The sequence below is a fragment of the Mauremys reevesii genome, linkage group 2 (genome assembly GCF_016161935.1).
Source record: "Mauremys reevesii isolate NIE-2019 linkage group 2, ASM1616193v1, whole genome shotgun sequence".
In the NCBI taxonomy this organism is placed as follows: Eukaryota; Metazoa; Chordata; order Testudines; family Geoemydidae; genus Mauremys; species Mauremys reevesii.
Window position 1 is genome coordinate 265,843,965 of NC_052624.1, and position 20,421 is coordinate 265,864,385.

At 42.0% G+C, this 20,421-nt stretch overlaps 2 protein-coding genes across 4 annotated transcripts in view; one reads left to right on the top strand and one right to left on the bottom strand.

Annotated features, from left to right (window-relative positions):
* Positions 1-449, bottom strand: part of ATAD2 (ATPase family AAA domain containing 2) — an 80,627-nt gene extending 80,178 nt beyond the window's left edge. Inside the window, exon 1 of the mRNA XM_039521250.1 lies at positions 429-449. The gene's annotated coding sequence lies outside the window, so the exon portion shown is untranslated. The remainder of the gene's footprint in view (positions 1-428) is intronic.
* Positions 383-19,841, top strand: NTAQ1 (N-terminal glutamine amidase 1). Of its 3 annotated transcripts, none has more exons than XM_039521255.1 (6): positions 383-641; positions 2,762-2,861; positions 3,333-3,383; positions 9,087-9,235; positions 9,607-9,731; positions 12,816-13,269. In XM_039521255.1, exons 1-6 carry the CDS (start codon positions 562-564, stop codon positions 12,995-12,997), a joined length of 687 nt encoding a protein of 228 aa, XP_039377189.1. In that variant the 5' UTR covers positions 383-561; the 3' UTR covers positions 12,998-13,269. The 3 variants fall into 3 exon arrangements, with proteins under 3 accessions (XP_039377189.1, XP_039377190.1, XP_039377191.1); XM_039521256.1 differs by lacking the exon at positions 12,816-13,269 and adding an exon at positions 19,537-19,841 and having other exon boundaries at positions 399-663; XM_039521257.1 differs by lacking the exon at positions 383-641 and adding an exon at positions 732-836.
* Positions 19,842-20,421: the final 580 nt, after the last annotated feature.

Consider the following 20,421-nt stretch of genomic DNA (forward strand, 5'->3'; position numbering starts at 1 on the left):
GATCAGTGCCAGCCCACCCTACCCTCTTGCCAAGGCTCAGCCTCTGCCCTGGTCTCTCCCTCACCTGCATTCTAAGCTCAGGATCTCTCCTGATCTCATCTCTTTCCCCACTCAAGCCCTCTCGTTCCTCCCCTTGTTTTAGCTCAGGATCCTCCCACCGTCCGACTGGGCTTAAGCTTCCCCTTTGGCCCACCTTGGCTCAAACTTTGCCCTCTTTCTGGTTTGGATTAAAAAATTCCCTTCCCCACTCTTCTGGCTCAACCTGTTCCCCTCTCTCCTGCCTTTGATGCAGCATGCTGAAGCTTAACAGAGCAATAGAAATTATCTCGCTTTGTGTCCAAGTTAAAATGCCTCCCACCTGCCTGAGTTCCTAGCAGTCATGCGATAACTGCCGGATTTCCTAGGGGAAGAAATTGCTTGTAACTCACCAATTTCCTGCACAACCCACAAACACTTCCTGCGTAAACTGCTGCTTTTATACAGCTGGGGGAAGCGCCAGTGCTGCCTTCTGGTATATGAGCCTGTTAAACCCTCTCCTAGCCAGTACTCTCATACACCTGGATGTGGGTCACCTATGGAACAGCCAGGGGTAGCAGCAGCAGGAGCTGGTTATCAGTCAGCTGTCCCTGCTCGGCACGCCTGTGAGTACACCAGCTGCTATTGGTAAGGAGCAATAGACATGTAAGAAATGCGGCGTGCTGGGTACATCTGCTTTCTTCTTTGCTGGTCAAGTAATAAGTGCACCAAGAGAGGATGCACCGAGGGTCAGGGTTCCCTATTGCAATCTCCCATGTTTCCATTTCTCTTTAGAAATTCTACACGTATTCTTGCAGGAGGTAAAGTGGAAGAAGTTAGGTCGTAAGAGCCAGGCGAGAGAGTATTCTTCTTACAATAACATTTGGTATTATAGGATAAAAGGGTGTATTGGTTAGAGAGTACTATAATTTACAGTGTGTCCTAATCAGGATTACTGGAAGATGATTTACTGGGGAATAACAATATACAGAATCATTGTACAGCCTCCTGGATAGTTTATCACTTGGAAAATAATTTGTGGTTCCAAAATTAATTATTGTGTGTCATGCCTAGTTATTGTTATCAGTGGCATAGTTTATTTGGAATTGTACAGAACTATTACAGTAGTAATATTAGGCAATAATGATTTTATATACAGGGATTGTTAATATTTTTCACTAGCATCAGATAGAAGTCCATTTAAAAATAACAAATATTTTAAAAAGCTGTTACATACATTTGATAACATTTATCTTTACAGGTGAGATTTTTACAGTAACTCCTTACTAAACGTCGTCCCGGTTAACGTTGCTATGTCGCTGATCTATTAGAGAACATGCTCTTTTAAAGTTGCACAATGCTCCCTTATAACATCATTTGGCAGCTGCCTGCTTTGTCCACTGCTTGCAGGAAGAGCAGCTCATTGGAGCTAGCTGGTCGGGGCTTGGAACCATGGTGGGCCAGCAGCCCCCATCAGTTCCCCTAAGTTCCCTGTGTGGCAGCCATCCAGCAGGCTATCAAGTGCAGGGCAGTTCAGGTGTCCCTCCCCCCAGTGCCCTGTGCTGCTCCTTCCCTCTGCCTTGGAGCTGTTCCTGGGAGCCTCCTGCTTGCTGTGCAGGGCGGAGGGAGGGTGGGAAGAGGGGTGCTGATATCAGGGTGTCCCCCTTCTCCTGTTCCTGCCTCCCTGTTCCTGTACCTATCTCCACACAGCCTGGCTGCGAGGACAGGTCTCAGGACAGAGGGAGCTTGCTGGCAGTAGCTGCTGTCTCAGCTTGCTGATATACATAAAAAGGCAGTGTACTTAGAGTGGGGTCAGCATACTTAAAGGTGCAATGCGTGTCTCACTCACACACACGCATGCACCCACACACACGGTGTGTGTCTCTGTCTCACAGACACATGCGCCACCCGGCACTTTGGAAAGTGGAGGGAGTGGTGCGCTACAGTGGGATAGCGTGGGTTCATCATCACATTCAGTTTGCAGCCACTGCTATGATCTATTGTGTCTCCTCCCCCCATTCGTGCTGCCTTGTAGAGTGTGAGGCTACATTAACAACAATGTGTTAACCCTTGAGGGCTCACCCCAGTGTTAGTTCATCATTTAGCAGCAAGGCATTCCCTGGGAAAAATCCCACCCTCTGATTCCATCACATCAACCAAGCTTCACTATCATCATTGCTGTATACAGTATTAAATTGTTTGTTTAAAACTTTGTGTGTGTGTATGTGTGTGTCTTTTGTCTGTTGAAAAAAATTCCCTGGAATCTAACCCCCTTCTCATTTACATTAATTCTTATGGGGAAATTGGATTTGCTTAACATCATTCCTTTTAAAGTAACATTTTTCAGGAACATAATTACAACATTAAGTGAGGAGTTACTGTATTTAATATAATTTGTTGATACTTGACTCAAAACTTGCCATAAACAATGAGGAAAAGACAAAACACTAGATACACCAGTCGTTTGGTATTACAAAGCATTTCATGACCGAGTAAACCAAATTATGCTTCCTCCTGTCTGTTAAACAGTGATTGAGCCTAAAAGTCTATGAATTATTTGTGGAAACATTTTCATAAGAGCTTGGACCTAAATTTTAGAGATTAAAAATAGATTTGCGAAGGGAAGTTGGGAAAATGTCTTCAACAGAAAAATGAATCCAAAAGTTGAATAATCACAACATCTATCCTGTTTTTCTTGTATAAATCAGAAATAAAACAAGAACTGTAAAAAACTTGTATTTTACAGTGAGGAAAATGTTTGGAAACTTTGTGAATACATCAGAAGCTATGATCAATACCCTTTAGAAGAATTTTATGCTGTTTTCATATCCAATGAGAGAAGGATGGTAAGTTGATGAGTTGTGATATGGAACAAAGGTCAAAACAGATTCACTGTGAAGGAAAGATGGGGGTCCAGGCATATAGGTAGCCCGAGTCTTGTAGCTAACCTGGGCCCCATGGTCAGACAGATACTGGAAAAGATCCTAAAAGGCGGGTCTTTTAGTTGTATATGGAAGTCTGGGCCTTGGAGTTGACATTTGGAGAAGTATCATCTCCCTGAGGATGGCAGGGATCCCTTTGCTGCTATCAATCAGTTGAGGAGACTGAATGGTCTGTGTGGTCCAAAACAATGTCCCCAACTAAGAGCTCAAAAAGGCCAAAAGACAATCTGATAAAAGCTTAATTATTGCATCACAGATATAACGCAAGCCGACTAATTTTATCATTCAGTGAAGACTGACCTAACTTGTATTAGACTGAAATCCTAGATGTTTGTTTAGTTTACTTAAAATTAGCTTCTAATTTGTAATTTTCAGATACCGCTCTGGAAGCAGCAGTCAGGATGTGGAGATGAACCTGTAGTTTGGGTAAGACATTCTATTCTATGTAGATCCTTATAGCATGCTCATTTCCCTAGTATCTCTAGCACAGCGGTCGGCAACCTTTCAGAAATGGTGCCGAGTCTTCATCTATTCACTCTAATTTAAGGTTTCGCGTGATGGTAATACATTTTAACGTTTTTAGAAGGTCTCTCTCTATAAGTCTATAAACGATTGTTGTATGTAAAGTAAATAGGGTGACCAGCTGTCCTGATTTCATTGGGACAGTCCTGATATTTGGGGCTTTTTCTTATATAGGTGCCTATTACCCCCCAACTCCTCTCCGATTTTTCACACTTGCTATCTGGTCACTCTAAAAGTAAACAAGTTTTAAAAAATGTTTAAGAAGGTTAGTTTAAAATTAAATTAAAATGCAGATCTTATCAGTTTAGTGCAGTGGTTCTTAACCTGGGGTGCACGCACCCCCTGGGGCAGGGCCGGTGCAAGGATATTTTGCACCCTAGGTGAAACTTCCACCTTGCCCCCTCCCCCCCCCGCGCCTTGCACATCGGTTCATTGATGGGCAAATCCCAACAAGCCTTTATAGACCCCAGGGGCCAGCCTGCCCAGGGGCTGCTCCCCAGACCAGGTTCCCCACTCCCCGCCCCATGAACTCCCCTGGAGGGTGCACAACTCCCCCCCCCCCCCCAAGCCTACCGCACCCCGGTGGCCCCCACCTCAAGTCCACTCACTGGCTTTGCTGGGTTGGGCCACTGCAGCAGCTCGGCAGGGAGGAGCCGCCTTCTGGAGGCACCAGAGAGCCAGAGCGTCCTGCTTGCGGCAGCAGCGAGCCCCAGCCATGGAGGAGCCGTCGCGGTGCAGGGGGGCAGGAGCCCTGCAAAGGTGGGGGCGTGGCTAGCAGGGAGCAGCCATGCCCTCCTGCCCAGGCTGCGGCCCAGCGCCCCCACCCCCCCCGGGACTCCTGCAGGCTGCAGTGGATGTATGCAGGCACCAAGCCCCATGCGCCCCCTGGCTCCCCCCATCGCCTAGGGTTACCATATTTCAACAATCAAAAAAGAGGGAAGAGCCCTGCCCTAGCCCCGCCCCATCCACTCCCTCCCACTTCCCACCCCAACTGCCCCCGTCAGAACCCCCAACCCCCCCGCTCCTTGTCCCCTGACTGCCCCCTCCTGGGACCCCTGCCCGAACTGCCCCCCAGAACCGCACCCCCTACCTAAGCCTCCCTGCTCCTTGTCACCTGACTGCCCCCTCCTGAGACCTCTCCCACCCTAACTTCCCCCCTAGGACCCTACCCCCTACCTGTCCCCTGACTGCCCCAACCCTTACCCACACCCCTGCCCCTAGACAGACCCCCGGGACTCCCACACCCCATCCAACCACTCCCCGCCCCCTGACAGGACCCCCAGAACTCCCGACCCATCCAACCCTCCCCCTGCTCCCTGACTGCCCCCCGGGACTCCTCTTACCATGCCCATGCCGGTCAGACGCTGGCTCCACATGGAGGCAAAACACGCTGCTGGGCTGCTGTGCGCACAGCCCTTCCCCCGCAGAATGCTGAGGCAGTGGGGTGGGGAAGCTGCAGGAGGGGTAGCGGCGGCAGCTCACACTTCCTGGAGCCGCAGAACCCGAGCGCGGTGGGGGGGGGGAAGCCGGGGGGCACACCTGCCACTGGTCTGGGGTCCCAGCCACCGGCCCCGCTCAGCCTCCTGCCAGCTTGGGGTTCCGTTCACTCAGCCGGCAGTGGGCTGAGCGGGGCCGGCAGCTGGGATGCCGGCTAGCAGCCACGTGCCAGGCAAAATTGGCTCGCGTGCCACCTTTGGCACGTGTGCCATAGGTTGCTGACCCCTGCTCTAGCACATTAAGCAATAAGGGGAATCAGGCCACAACAACCTATTAGAATTCTTTGAGGGTGTCAGCAAACATATGGACAAGGGTGATCCAGTGGATATAGTGTACCTTTCAGAAAGTCTTTTTGACAAGGTCTCTCACCAAAGGCTCTTAAGCAAAGTAAGGAATAATTAGATAAGAGGGAATGTCCTCTCATGTATCAGTAACTTGGCCACTAAGAATGCTAGTGCTTGGCCTGGCAAATAGTCAAACACTAAATAAAATAAACAGTAACTGGTTAAAAGATAGGAAACAAAAGATAGGAATAAACAGTCAGTTTTTAAGTAGAGAGAGGTAAATGTCACCGTTTCCCTAAGGATCTGTACTGGGACCAGTGCTGTTTACCCTTTTTAAATTTATGAATATGTTGAACAGTGAAGTGGCAAAGTTTGCAGACGATACAAAATTACGTAAGATAGTTAAGTCCAAAGCTGACTGTGAAGAGTTACAAAAGGATCTCACAAAACTGGGTGATGGGCAAGAAAATGTCAGATGAAATTCAGCATTGATAAATGCAAAATAATGCCATTGGAAAAATGAATCTCAACTATACAAACAAAATGATGGGGTCTAAATTAGCTATTACCAGGCATATCAGGAAAGAGATATTGGAATCATTGTGGATAGTTCTCTGAAAACATCTGCTCAATGTGCAGCATCAGTCTAAAAAAAAAAACCAGAATGGTAGGAACCATTACAAATAAGATAGATAATAAAACAGAAAATATCACAGTGCCACTATATAAATCCGATATACTCACATTTTGAATACTGTGTGTGGTTCTGGCTGCCCCATCTGAAAAAAATATATATTAGAATTGGAAGAAGTACAGAGAAGGGCAACAAAAATGATTAGGGATATGAAACAGCTTCCATATGAGGAGAGAGTAAAAATACTGGGACTGTTTGGCTTAGATAAGAGATGACTAAGGGCAGATATGATAGAGGTAAAAAAAAATCAGGAACTGAGTAGAGAAAGTGAATAAAATTATTTACCCCTTCACATAACATATGAACAGGAGTCACTTGATGAAATTAATAGTCAGCAGGTTTAAAACAAACATAAGGAAGTACTACTTCACACAACACACAGGCAACCAGTGGAACTCATTACCAGGGCATGTTGTGAAGGCTAAAATTATAACTGGGATAAAAAAATAATAAGATAAATTCATTGAGGATGGGTCCATCAATGCTATTAGTCAAGATGGTCAGGGATGCAACCCCATGCTCTGTGTGTCCCTAACCCTCTGACTGCCAGAAGCTGGGACTAGATGACTGGGGATGGATCACTCTATGGATTGTCCTGTTCTGTTCATTCCATTTGAAGCATCTGGCAGCAGCCACTGTCAGAAGCCAGGATACTGGGTTAAATAGACCATTGGTTTGATCCAGCATGATCATTCTTAGAAAAGCACACATGAGACGTTGTTAAGAACCTAAGGCCAGGTCTACGCTACAGACTTATATTGATATAACTACATCACTCAGGAGTGTGAAAAATCACATCTGAGTGACATAGTTATATCGACCTAACCCCTGGTGTAAATAGCGCTATGTCAGCGAGTGAGCTTCTCCCGTTGACATAGCTACTGCCTCTCACTGAGGTGGATTAACTACGCCGACGGGATTCTCTCATTGGCATAGGAGTATCTTCACTTAAGCACTCCAGCTGTGCAGCTGCGCCAATGCAGCGTTTTACCACAAGATATCACTGTGGCCAAGAGCCTAGTTGGATCCAAAAAAGTGTAGATATTTACATGGATAATGAAAATATCAACATATATAGTACATGGGATAGAAAAACATGAGGGTTATACAGCTTCCTGTGTCAGGGCATATGCCCTTTGGGATGGTATTAAGGGAAAATTTCCTTTTTGGACATAATTATCACTGAACTTTTCTCTGAATTGTCCAGTACTGGAGCATTAGTCCAGTTTTGGTGCAGCAATCTTATATTCTAGTAAGTGAAGGTTAAGATGCACTTTCAGTATAAATGCCCTATTCAGGTACCTATAACTTTATTTTTTTTTAAAAACTGGCACATGCCATCTCAGACTGGGAGTGAATTGTTTGGGAAAATCAGAAAAAACCTGTCTGAGCCATTTTAATTATATCATTGCAAGACCCCTTCTCCACCCTGCCCCCAATTGTAACTCAAAAATAATTTAGTTTAAAAACAAACCAACTTTACAAATAATTAGTTTTGAATGAGATCTAAGTGGTATGAGAAGGAAGGCAGAAGAGGGACAGAGAAGGCCATTACAGATTTTAAGTGTTTCCCATCAAAATGTATTGAATTCAAAAATTTTTGGTAGACAATGCAACTAGAAATGCAAACTTGCATAAGCTATAGCTGGTTTCCCTGTTCTCATTGTCACTATTCCATCCCTTTTAAATTTTGTTTTTCACACAGCTCCAGTTCCAATACGTGTATTAGTATTGAAAATAATTTGCCTACGATTTTTTTTCAATTTCTTGCTCTAAACAGCTAGCCTTGTTTAGCACTGAAAATGTCATAAGAAAGCTCCTCAAACTCTTTCCATAAGTGGATTTTGTATTCATTTTACTAGGTTACAGTTAATTGTGATTAACTGTACAAAATGAATAATCAAACACAGCATTAAAATTACCTGCTAATCACTTCACAAAGAGGCAAGTTGTCCTCTTTTATCTGTGCCAGCCTTTGGTTGGGATTGAGATGAATACAAAGGACATGTTATCCAATTCAAATATTTTATTGTATTAGGCTGTAGAAATTATGGAGATATCTGTATTATTTTATATGGTTTCCCTGGTTGAGATTCTGTCTGACTTCCTGGAGTTAAATCAAACTGGGCAGGGAGGTGTTAGGGGGCAGCAAACAGGAAATGAAACTGACAAAGATAAGGTATCTCTAGGGAGAATACCAAGGGACCTTAACAGAAGGAATGGGTGAGCTATTTATTGAAAATTCCTTACCTGCCTGTGACCAGAAACGTGACAGTCCTGCTTTTTCAAGGCCAGAGACCAAGACCAAAAGAACACTAAGGTCCAGATCCTCAAAGGTATTTAGGTTTCTAATTCCCACTGAAATCAATGGATCTGGGCCTAAGCAATTACAACCCCTAGCCTAGAGAAAAGGAGGGCGGGAGGAGCAGGCAGCAGCTGCTTGGGAAGACAAAACTTATTTTGGTGGTGTATTCAACAGGGCTCTGGAACTAAGGCAGGGGCTCTTCAGGCTGTGCCTGAGACAGCTCTGCAGCCTAAGCTTGAGAGAGGTGATGACTTGCAGGCAAACTTTGGGTGTGCAGGACTGTTATAGGTTTAAATTTTTTCTCCCTGTGTGCTGTGTACCTTTGGGTGAATGGGCACAAGCTGTTTGGAGTCACTTTAATCAGCCCTGGGTCACAGGTATACAAAGAGGAGTGGCTTGCTGGTTCCAGTTGCAGTTGGCTCTGTCGTGTTGTTACAGCTGAAAACAGGCAGGCTGCTATCCTGGGATCCAGTCAGAGTGGTAGAATTGTGGGCCAGAGAGAGGTGAAGGTAGTGAAACTGGCAGCCTCTCTGGAGTGCAACTCAGGTGAAAAGAGGGTATAAAGCACTGTTTGCCCTGTACCTCTGGCAGGATGGTGAGAGTAGATGGCATTTCACCCTGGTGATCCAGGCTAAAGTGGGATTCCACTTGGAAAGAGTATCCACTGGATAGACTGGGGGAGAGATCACAGTGTCAGCTCATCTCTGCGCCATCATTTATGGGTTATGATTTGGGGGTGATTTCTGTCCCCTTTTCCTAATATCTATGAGGTTTCTCTATGACCATTTACAACTGTCTAGTTAACTGTCAATGACCTTTACTCCTAGGATTACCATGTTATTTTACTTCATGTTGCAAGTGGAGACCAGAACTTCATTTATGATCTTGACACAGTGTTGCCATTTCCATGTCCATTTGACACTTACATTGAGGAGGCTTTTAAATCAGATGATATTCTTCTTCCAGGATTTAGAAGGTGAGAAAATTAAAACAAATGTGGTACAGAATATTTTACAAAAGCCAAGCCCCAACAATTGATGCAGTTGATATTTTTCTTTGTATGCGTAGTCACCTACGTATAATCTGTTACTGTGCAGGAAATTAAACACACCACACTGCTCTTCTAATGATCCTGACCTTAAAGGTACAATCATTCATCCATCAATAAAACTTTCTATTTCCTTGCATTACTTCCTGTTAGTCATTCAGCTACTTGACACTTTAATATACCACTAAACTATATGAATTTGATTTAAATGGCAGGAACAGGCTCTGGGTTAGTAATGTCTAATACAGTATTACATGACTCCATCACTTAGTACGTTCTTGAATTATATGTTTGTTTAGAAAAATCAGACTGATTCGAGCAGATTTGTATCTGAAGACATTTGCTTCTGACCGATCTCACATGAAAGATGCCAGTGGACACTGGCAGAAGCCTCCTCCTTTCTACCCTTGCATTGAAACTGCAGGTAAATAGCATTCCACACCCAAAACAAAAAAAATCCTGTTCCTTTTGAGTTGAGGAAATGAAACAAAATAAAGCCAAAGAATTACATAAGTGATATTTATGCTTCTATAATATACTGTGAAAGCACTGCCACCTTTCCTTTCAAGACAAAGTGCTTTATTATTTCATCAGAAAAAAATATGAACTTGCATCTTGCATGTACCTATGGGATTATATAATGTTCAACACTGTTTCTGGCATTTATCAAACATTAACTAGCATCACAACATCTTGTGTGAGGTGGGCAAGTAAGCATTAATGTCCCCTCATTAGGAACTGATGCAGAGAGGATAAAGTGACTTGTTCACAGTCACATAGTGATTCTCTGATAGATTTGGGATTGGAATTTCGGAGTTCCTGGGTCTCAGACTTGTGTTCAGATTGTGCCTCTCATATGCAAGTCAGTCTTCACAAGAAGAAAGTATATGTCCATGTGAGCCACAGGGCTGTGTTAAGATAACCCAGGACTGTAGGCACATCCCACATGTTGGCCCCATGCTATGGCCATGCCTCTCCTTGGGGTGGCACAGGTATCAGAGTTAAGAAGAATGGGACAGTTCACACCTCTCAGAACTAATGTTTTAGGTTTGTCTGACAACCAGACGGGCATCAGTTACACTCAGGTCACACTTTCAAGCTTTTCCTTACATGTATGAGGGGTAGAAACATAATTTAAAAAGAGAACCAAGGTTCTTACCTCATCATGGGACTCCAGGAGCTGGGGCTTTGTGAATAAGCCTATAGTGCCTACACTTTAATTTGGCCCTGGGGCTCAAAAAGGACAGTGGGTAGTTTTTTGTTTTTAAAAGATTATTCAGGCCCCAATTCAGGAAAGCACTTAAGCATGAGCAGGTGTTCATCCCTATTCAGGATGGCACTTAAGCACATTCTTAAGTCCCACTGTCTTCTGTGGGGCTTGGCATTTAAGCATGTACTTATCTTGAGTAGGAATGCTTTATTGAATCGTGTCCCATCAGGCTTGATCCTACAGGCTGCTGAGTACTCTGGCCCCGCTCCAGCGAAGCACTTATGCACATGCTTAACACTAAGCACATGAGTAGTCCTGTTGCAGTCAGTGGGATTACTCATCTGTTTAAAGTTAAGCACATGCTTAAGTAGTTTGGTCCTGAACATTCTGACCCTGATCTAGTAAACACTTGATATTTTTCCTTTTTTGTTTTGTTTCCATTCCCTTCCTCTCTTCTTAAGTATGTGCTATCCTGATACTTTCTTCTTTCCTTTCCTTGTTCAGCCAGGTTCAGTTTCTTCTCCAGCCTTATTCCTTCATTCACTTGAGATTTTCATATACATATGTATTTGTACCTCAACAGCTACCTAAGGTTCTTAAGCTTGACTTCAGTGGAACTACTCATGTGCTTAAAGTTAGGGATATGCCTAACTACCTTGCTGAAGAGAGGCCACAGTCACCAATGATTCAACCCTAAAGCTCAGTGTGACCCCTGTAAATCACTAAAGTTCCACACATAATTTGTTAAGAGTTCACTGTTGCTCAAAGTTTGCACTTAGACGATGGAAGTGGGACAAGAAACTGAATTCCTTTGCTACTAGTCCATCAGTAGGTGGCACTCTTCCCTCAGTCAGTAGTGAACTAATATTTCAGCACTGTGTTACAGGGGACCTGTTCTACTGGAGGGGTCTTTTTTCCCCCAAATGAGATAGAAAACTGAGGGGTTTGACCTCCTGTGATCAGTAAAGAGCTTATGGGTGTTCACCCCAGTGTCCTGACCAAATTCCAGTTCAGGTAACTACATTCTCCATGCAGCTTCATTCAGTTAGATATGGTATTTCACTTTCTTCATTAAATTGCTAACACATTTCACTCTAGCATTTACTGCATTTCAGTGGTTGGCAAAGTGGTTCCTGCTTATTGTTTTATATCAGTTTATTTATAAGGCACCACACCTGTTTTTCTACTTTTGTATTAGTATATTCTTTTTCATAATTTAGAGTAGTTGATTTCCTTGCGGCTAGTAAAAAGATAATTACAAAGTCACAGAGAAGACCTTTTTATATTAGTACTGTTTGCTGCATGCTCTATATTTTCCCTTGGGATGTTACTAAAGTGAGCACCTTATATCTTTTAAAATATATTTAAAAGATTGATACATTTCTAAATATATCAGTATTTCTAAAGCACTTATCACCATAATATCTAGGAATTATTTACACTTTATTAAAGATGAAGATCAACATAGTTTTGCTGCTCTGCTCCTACAAAATATTTGTATTTTTCAATATTAATTACATTACAGCTCCTTTCATTTTGAAGGATTCAAAAGCTTTCATAAAACTTGAAAAAGACAGGAATTTGTTTTTTCTGGTACTGAAATGTTTCCACTTTAACTGCTTAATGGCTCATAGCACTTCAAACAGGAAGTGACAAATATCAAATGGAAATGACAGTGGAAATGTAGATACAGTTATCCACTTTGACTAGGCCAGGATACTGGGACTATACCACCACTTTTATGAAAAATGGCATGGGATTTTTAATGATCCCAAGTGGTCAGGAGTTGTTTTCCATCTCCTCTGAATAATGGCACAGTGCCTTTACCTAATGAAAAAAGAACAAGAGTACTTGTGGCACCTTAGAGACTAACAAATTTATTTGAGCATAAGCTTTTGTGGGCTACAGCCCTCTTCATCAGATGCATAGAATGGAACATATAGTAAGAAGATATATATACACACATACAGAGAACAGGAAAAGAGAGTTGGTATGGCAACTTCCACAAGAGGCTAATTAATTAAGATGAGCTATTATCAGCAGGAGGGGAAAAAAAACTTTTGTAGTGATAATCAAGATGGCCTATTCCAGACAGTTGACAAGAAGGTGTGAGGATACTTAACATGGGGAAATAGATTCAATTTGTGTAATGACCCAGCCACTCCCAGTTTCTATTCAAGCCCAAGTTAATGGTACAGTATCTAGTTTGCAAATTAATTCTAGTTCAGCAGTTTCTCGTTTGAGTCTGTTTTTGAAAAGCTTTTGAGCCATTAAGATGAGCTCCTGTTCTTTTTCCAGATACACAGCTGCTCTTCTGCAACCTTTACCTAATGAGGCATTGGTTCAATAATGACTCAGAAGGCAGAGGACTGCCTACAGCCATAACCAATATAACTTCCTGTACCATTCGCAAGATTGTCAACTTTAATGATTTTATCACAAGCCTCATGATATTTCCATTACAGCCCCAGCTTAATTAATTAAAGTTGGAATCAGGAGATTGTCTGAGAATCTCACCTTCAATTTTTAAAAATTAAAGTTTCTAATCCTGATCGTTACCTAACTGCAGATTCTCTTCTCCCGCTGCTCTGATCATGTCTCCAGAGCCTCCCTTTTCTTGAATCTCAGTACTTGGCTTCCAGTAGTCTATATGCTGCACAGTCAAACTTCCCACTTTCAAAGAGTAACCTGTGGGTGGACTAGAGTTTACTTCACTGCCCTTCTCCTAATACCTAAAAACAACTGCCATAGAAAAGCACATGAAAATCCTCAATGACTGAATTCTGGGTCTTCAACAAGGATTCCACAGGGTCGACTTCCCAACAATCAAGTCCAAAAGAATAAAAGGAGTGAATTTAATTCTTAAGTATCAAATTTATAAAATCTTATTATAAAGAAACATAATAACTTAATTTCTACAACATGGTTACTTTAAAATCCACATCCATTAGTTTCACAGTTATACATAAATAAAGCAAACACATCTAAACAGATCAGTCCCCACAGAAATACAGTGAGAAGAAACTCAGAGTTCCCAAAATCTTAGGCTGAGTTCACCTGTCTCAGTTATAGTCTTTGATCACCAAAATCTATACAGTCTGCTGTGTCAAAATTAACATCTTCCCTCCACTTGCTTGTAGAAGTGTTCAGGTGGAATCCATGCACATTCTTCCTCCTCCTCTGCTGAAATCACTTAGGTAGGTATATAGATTTTAAAATAAACCCATTAAAAGAAAAATACAAAACTGAGAATAGCAAAATATAAATGACTCTTTACTCATGATCACATTTAAATAAGAGAAAAATAGGTCCATCATAGTAGTTGAGAGAATTTAAATAAAAAAACAGTTTGGCTAAAATCAAGCAATATTCCAAGCATACAATTAAAATGAAGGAAATTAGTTTTCCCTCCCAATTTCTCCTCTTTTTAATTAACCCTGCCAGGGCTTCCCCGTTGGAGGGTTAAAAATATCACTAACCTAAATGCTTCACAGATAGAGTAAAGCAGCCTGCTTTCTGTTCCTGTGGCTCAGCTACGTCAATCCTATTGAGCATATCCAAAACTATCACACCCAATTCCAGAAACTTCTGAGTGTTGAGTGCTAATTGTACATCTGCCTAGCAACAACGACTCATTCCTACCCACTCCCCATAGATCCCTTAAGGAGATATCCCTATGAAGCACGTGAGTTACAAAAGCACCCAACATCTCCTTTATAGCCCACGTCTAGGCTCCTTGGAAAATCACAGTCTGTCTTTTCTTTGTAACTAGTATAAGGATGTACAGCACCTTGCATCCAATGCTTGTAAATACCTGGAATAGCTCTAGCATGGGGTTGTTAAATCTGGAATAAGATCTTTAGTTTTGGTTCAGCTGAATCATTGCAGTCTACCCACTATGGACAGAAACCACAGGCACTGCAGCTGTATCAGTTACTAACTCCATCCCGCAGTGCATGGCCTAGTATTTGGAAACTATCCATAAGCCCCTGCTCATAGCAAGAGTGTCAGGCATAATGGACAACGTGCCTTAAGAGTCCCAGAATGCCCGGGCATGGCCGCAGTAATAAAATAGGTTGTGCATGGCTCTACGAAAATGGTTCTGTCAGAAGAAGTGTTGCTATGTGGTTAGGCAGAAACAAGCAAATTAAACAGCCATTTCATTTAATCAGTGTCTCGGCAACAGTTTCCATCTTTAGGGCCTGGGCCTGCTCCTAAATAGGATTGGGTCCAGAACGTAAATACAATTTGTCTTTTCTCACCCCTGCTTTCTTCTATGCCACCCCCGATGCTTGGAAGAGCCTTTCTACTTGCTCTCACTCCAGTCCCTTCTGAAAAACCACCTGGGTTGTCAGCAATAACATTTGCACTCTGTTCTTGTGTGTTAGCTCTCCTGTTCCACTTTAGGCCTTAGAACCTCAGATGAAGGACTTTATCTGGATTATGATAATATCTTTTGCCCAGCAGTTTTTTAAAGTTGTACGGCACTGTAAACTTATGGCACAATATAGATTTAAAACAAATAGCTCTAATAATGAGAGAGAGGGAATTTTATCAGAATGCAGGGCTTCCTTATTAATAAAAAAAATTGAGAGGTCTGATTGCATATCTTGCAATGCAAAGAAAACCAGTCGTCATGGAGCTTCAGTGCCATCTATTGACTAATCCATGAAACAGTGTTGATCACTGCTGACTTGGAAGTTCTGTCCTGCTTTTTAAAAGAAAAAAAATCCCTTAATTAAAATTGTTTGTTTTTATAGGCTGCCCAAGACCTTGCTGGTCAGCTAAGTTTAGGAGAGTCTTTTTACTCCCCTAAAAGATTATATGGTAGCACCCTTTCACGTTGCTTACAGCTGCACCTGTGTTCCCTTGTTTAAAAATACCTTCTCTCTCCCGTCCGCCATCACTCTCTTCCTCCTCACCCCCAAAGTTTGTAACTCAACTTCTAAAATGTCCCTCTGGGCTTGTTTACCATGTAAGGAACACTTTTTAAATAATTATTTTGCTGTCACTATGCACAGACCCTACAATAGGCTGGAATGAAAAGTGGAGTTGGAGGGGCTATGGGAACTGTGATTAGATGGATCCAAGGGGCTGTTACACATTGTGTAAGACATCCATACCAGACTGAATGCACCTGATCTTATCTGATCTTGGAAATTAGAGTCCCAGGCCTGGCTAGTACTTGGATGGAGACAAACTGCGAATCCCAGTTGCTATAGGCAGTACATAGTGTGTGCAGAGGGGCAGAAGCTGATATTCCAGCCTAGAGACTGAATAGTACCTGCATGGGTTGGATTATGGGTGGGCTGCAGCCCTACCTTGCCATTGAGTGGTTTCTGTCCTCCCTAAATCCTTTGTGCACTGCACCAATATAAGCCTAATTACTTGGGCTTTATGCAGCTGAAGTGAATTTTACCCTATATACTGTACTTGTAGATCTACCAGTTAAACAACAGTAGGCTTTGGCTCTGACATATCTAAATAATCCATGTTTTAAAAAAGCATAAATACAGCAGTAGGGCCCTACACTAAATACACTAGGGCTATGTCTATGCTACAGCGGCAACTAGCACCGTAGTGTAGATACTACCGACAGTGACGGAAGGGGTTTTTGTGTCATAGACTTTAAGGATAGAAGGGACCATCGTGATTATCCTGCACACTGCAGACCACAGAACCTCACTCACCCACTCCTATAATAGATCTCTAACCTCTGGCTGAGTTACTGAAGTTCTCAAATCATGATTTAAAGTCGTCAAGTTATAGAGAATTCACCATTTACACTAGTTCAAACCCGCAAGTCACCCATGCGCCAATTCTGCAGAGGAAGGTGAAAAACCCCTAGTCTCTCTGCCAATCTGACTCGGTGAAAATTCCTTCCTGACCCCAAATATGGCGATGAGTTAGATCCTAAGCTTGTGGGCAAGACCACCAGACAGACACCTGGGGAAGAATTATCTGGAGTAACTCAGAGCCCTCCCCATCTAGTGTCCCATCATCAGCCATAGGAGATATTTGCTGCTAGCTGTCACAGATCAGGTACATGCCATTGTAGGCAGTCTCATCATACTACCACTCCATAAAATTATCAAGCTCAGTCTTGAAGCCAGTTAGGTTTTTTGCCCCCATTGCTCCCGTTGGAAGGCTGTTCCAGAACTTTTTAACTAGTTCCTTATCCACCTTTCAATTCTCATACTAATCCCCAGTCTTCTCAAATTTTACAAATAATTTTCCATGTGGAACTGTATCGAATACCTTACTGAAATCCAGGTAGATTAGATCTACTGCATTTCTTTTGTGTAAAAAAACCAGTTATCTTCTCAAAAAAGGAGATCAGGTTAGTCTGGCACGGTGTACCTTTTGTAAAACCATGTTGTATTTTATTCCAATTACTGTTCACCTCTATGTGCGTAACTACTTTCTCTTTCAAAATTTTTTCCAAGGCCTTGCACACAATTGAGGTCAAGCTAACAGGCCAGTAGTTTCTCAGATCACTTTTATTTCCCGTCTTAAAAATAGGAACTATATTTGCAATTCTCCAGTCATAGGGTACGACCCCCGAGTTTACAGATTCATTAAAAATCCTTGCTATTGGACTGGCAATTTCATGTGCCAGTTCCTTTAATATTCTTGGATGGAGATTATCTGGAGCCCCCAATTTAATTCCATTAAGATGTTTGAGTTTGATTTCTACCTCAGATGTGGTAATTTCTACCTCCGTATCCTCGTTCCCATTTGCCACCTTGCCACTACCTCTAAGATCTTTATTAGCCTTTTTAAAAACTAAGGCAAAGTATTTGTTTAGGTGTTGGGCCATGCCTAGATTATCTTTAATCTCCAACTCATCCTCAGTGCTTAGCAGTCTCACTTCTTCTTTCCTTGTTTTCTTTTTATTTATATGGCTATAGAACCTTTCACTATTGGTTTTAATTCCCTTTGCAATCTCCAACTCTGCTTGGCTTTTGGCAGTTCTCACTTTATCCCTTTATCACTTTCCGACCTCTAAGAGGTAGCGTTCCTTGCTGATCCATCCCATCTTCCATTCCTTGTAGGCTTTCTGCTTTGAGATGCTTGCTCATCCAGGTTGGTCTGCAAGCCTTCCCTATGATTTTTCCTCCCTTGCTTGGGATGCAGACTTCAGATAGTTTCTGCAACTTTGACTTAAAGTAATTCCACACCTACTCCACATTCAGATCCTTGAGTTCTTCGGTCCAGTCCACTTCCCTAACTAATTCCCTTAATTTTTTTAAGTTTGCCCTTTTGAAATCAATGACCTTAGCTGCAGATCTATTTTTGTTTATCCTTCCATATAGTGTAAACTGAATTGGCTCGTGATCACTCAAACCAAGCTTGTCCCCTACAACCAGTTCTTCTATGAGGTCCTCACTACTCACCAATACCAAATCTAACATGGAATAACCTCTTGTTGGTTCAGTGACTATTTGGTTAAAAAATCTGTCACCTATCACATCCAGGAAAATCTAGGCCCTACTATTATTAGTAGGACTTGTCCTCCAATCTATATCTGGGAAGTTAAAGTTTCCCATAATCACTAAATTCCCAGTAGTATTTATTTAATTAAAACATTAAGGAGGTCTCTATCCATATTTAAATTAGATCTTGGGGATCTGTAGCATACCCCAAGCACTATCCCAGGGGAACCTCTAGTAGCTTTCTTCCCCAACGTGATTTTGGCCCAAATAGACTCTGTCTTATCCATTTCATCACTTCTAATTTACTTACAGTCTACCTCATTATTAATATACAATGCTACACCATCACCTTTATTTCTGTCCTAAACAGCACATATCCTTCAATACCTCTACTCCAGTCATGACTACTATTTCACCATATTTCTCTTATCCCTTATCTGGTTTCACTTAAGAACATAGAACATAACTTCATGCACCAGTAGTTCTAGTTCCTCCATTTTGTTACCCAGGCTCCTTGCATTGGTGTAGAAACATCTTAATTTTTGCTGCTTTGCTTCACCCACAGTCCTCACCCTATTAGGTACTGTCATTCTACTGCCAGTGTCGCCTACTTGACTGTTAGCTTCATTGGTATAGGTGCTATATTTTCTCTTAAGGTCCATTCTCCTACCCACTGCTGTTTCTTTCTCCATTGCTGAATTCTTTCTTACTTGATTTTCTTCCCTCTCAATGTTAAAATCAGACATGGAGATTACACAAGCATCTCCTAACTGTCTCCCCCAAGTTATCATGGCTCTGGTTTCAGAATTTAGGGCTTGAACCAAAGCACTTCAAAGTCAGTAGGAGTCTTTCAAATGAGTTCATGGGACCTGATGAAGTCCATTAATTGTTTTCCTAGTTGGGGCATGATCTCAAGGCTGATCAGCATCTCATAGGAAGTGATCAGCACCTTCTAATTCCTATTAATTGCTATGTCTCTGATCTAATGCCCCATTGAAGTCAATGAAAAAGCTTCCATTGACTCCAATGGGCTTTGGATCAGGCCCTTAAATAGGAGCAAGGTCTCGCAGGACCTTGCAGGATCAGGCTCTTCTTGAATAGAGAGATGCCGTAGGACCCGTAGTTTTTACTATAGCAGTCCTTTTTTAAATTCTCTAGTTTTGGTCACCCTTTATCCCGCACCAGAACTCTGTGGCATGATATAAGTGCCTTCTGGGACTGCTGCAAATCTCTACTCTTTTCCTACATACTCTTTCTTTCAGTGAAAATGCTGGTCAGGTAACAAAATTATTGACATGGGCAGATAGGGATCAGAGACAAACACTACATTCTGAAAACAGGAAATGAAGACTCTGAAGATATCTTACAATTTGCAGCATTCCCTCTGAGTAGTGTTTTCCCTATTCAGTGGCTTTTCATGAGAGCTCTTGACATGAGCTCTTTGCTGGTATGTATGTGTATATTAATCCCTACCATCAAAACAGGTTTCTGTCTGCATTTGATTGACCAATAATGTTCATGCATTCCTGTGCTAGATGCCTTATCTAGGACTCTAATATTCTCTATTTGTGCTCCTTATCTAGATTCCAAGATGAACCTGGATGATTTTATCAGTATGAATCCCAAGGTGGGATGGGGCTCAGTATTTCTGCTACCTGACTTTGTGGATCGGTATGGCAGACAGAGCTGATTTCAGGTTCACTTTGAAAGGACAGTGATGTAAACAAAGGACACATCAGCTCATCAGCGTCCCTTTTTTATTTTGTTGTGGTTGCTCTTGTCATTCTATTCATAAATTGGTTTATTTCTATGAAATGTATTGGTTTGTCAAATACAAGAATTGAACAAAAATGCAATGAACTGAATAAAATACTTTATTTTGACTATATAACAAGAGTTAAAACTTATATAATGGATCAGACTAATTCTACAGCATCTGTATTGACCCTACTACACTTAAACTTCAATCTGTCAGCTGAGATTACTGGACCCCAGTCCTGCAGCTACATCCTTACCGATAGAAGCTTTTGCCTGTGTGGAGCCCATTGACTTGAGCAATGTAAGGATCTGCCTGCATGGATCCAACTGCAGGATCAAGACCTTAGATATGAGTACATTCAATATTTTCTTCAGAATATACAAAGTTTAAAAAAATCAACATGGAAATACACCACAACGATTTTCCTCTCTAATCAGTCCAGAACAGATGTTTAGTTCCATATAGAGCATGACGGATATTAGAGATGATCCCTGTTAACCATTATAGAATAAATAATCTGCCTATTGCTGTAGCTCTTATAAAAAACGTCACTCTGTTGAGATAAAGGGCAAGGAACATTTTCACTCAGCGTTGAATGTACTCAGATCAGGATAATACTTATTTGAAGTCTGACAGCATTTCATCAACATTTCCAGAATGTATGCTGTTAGAATGCCAGCATTTAGGGCTAGAGTGAGCCTTTGCTCAA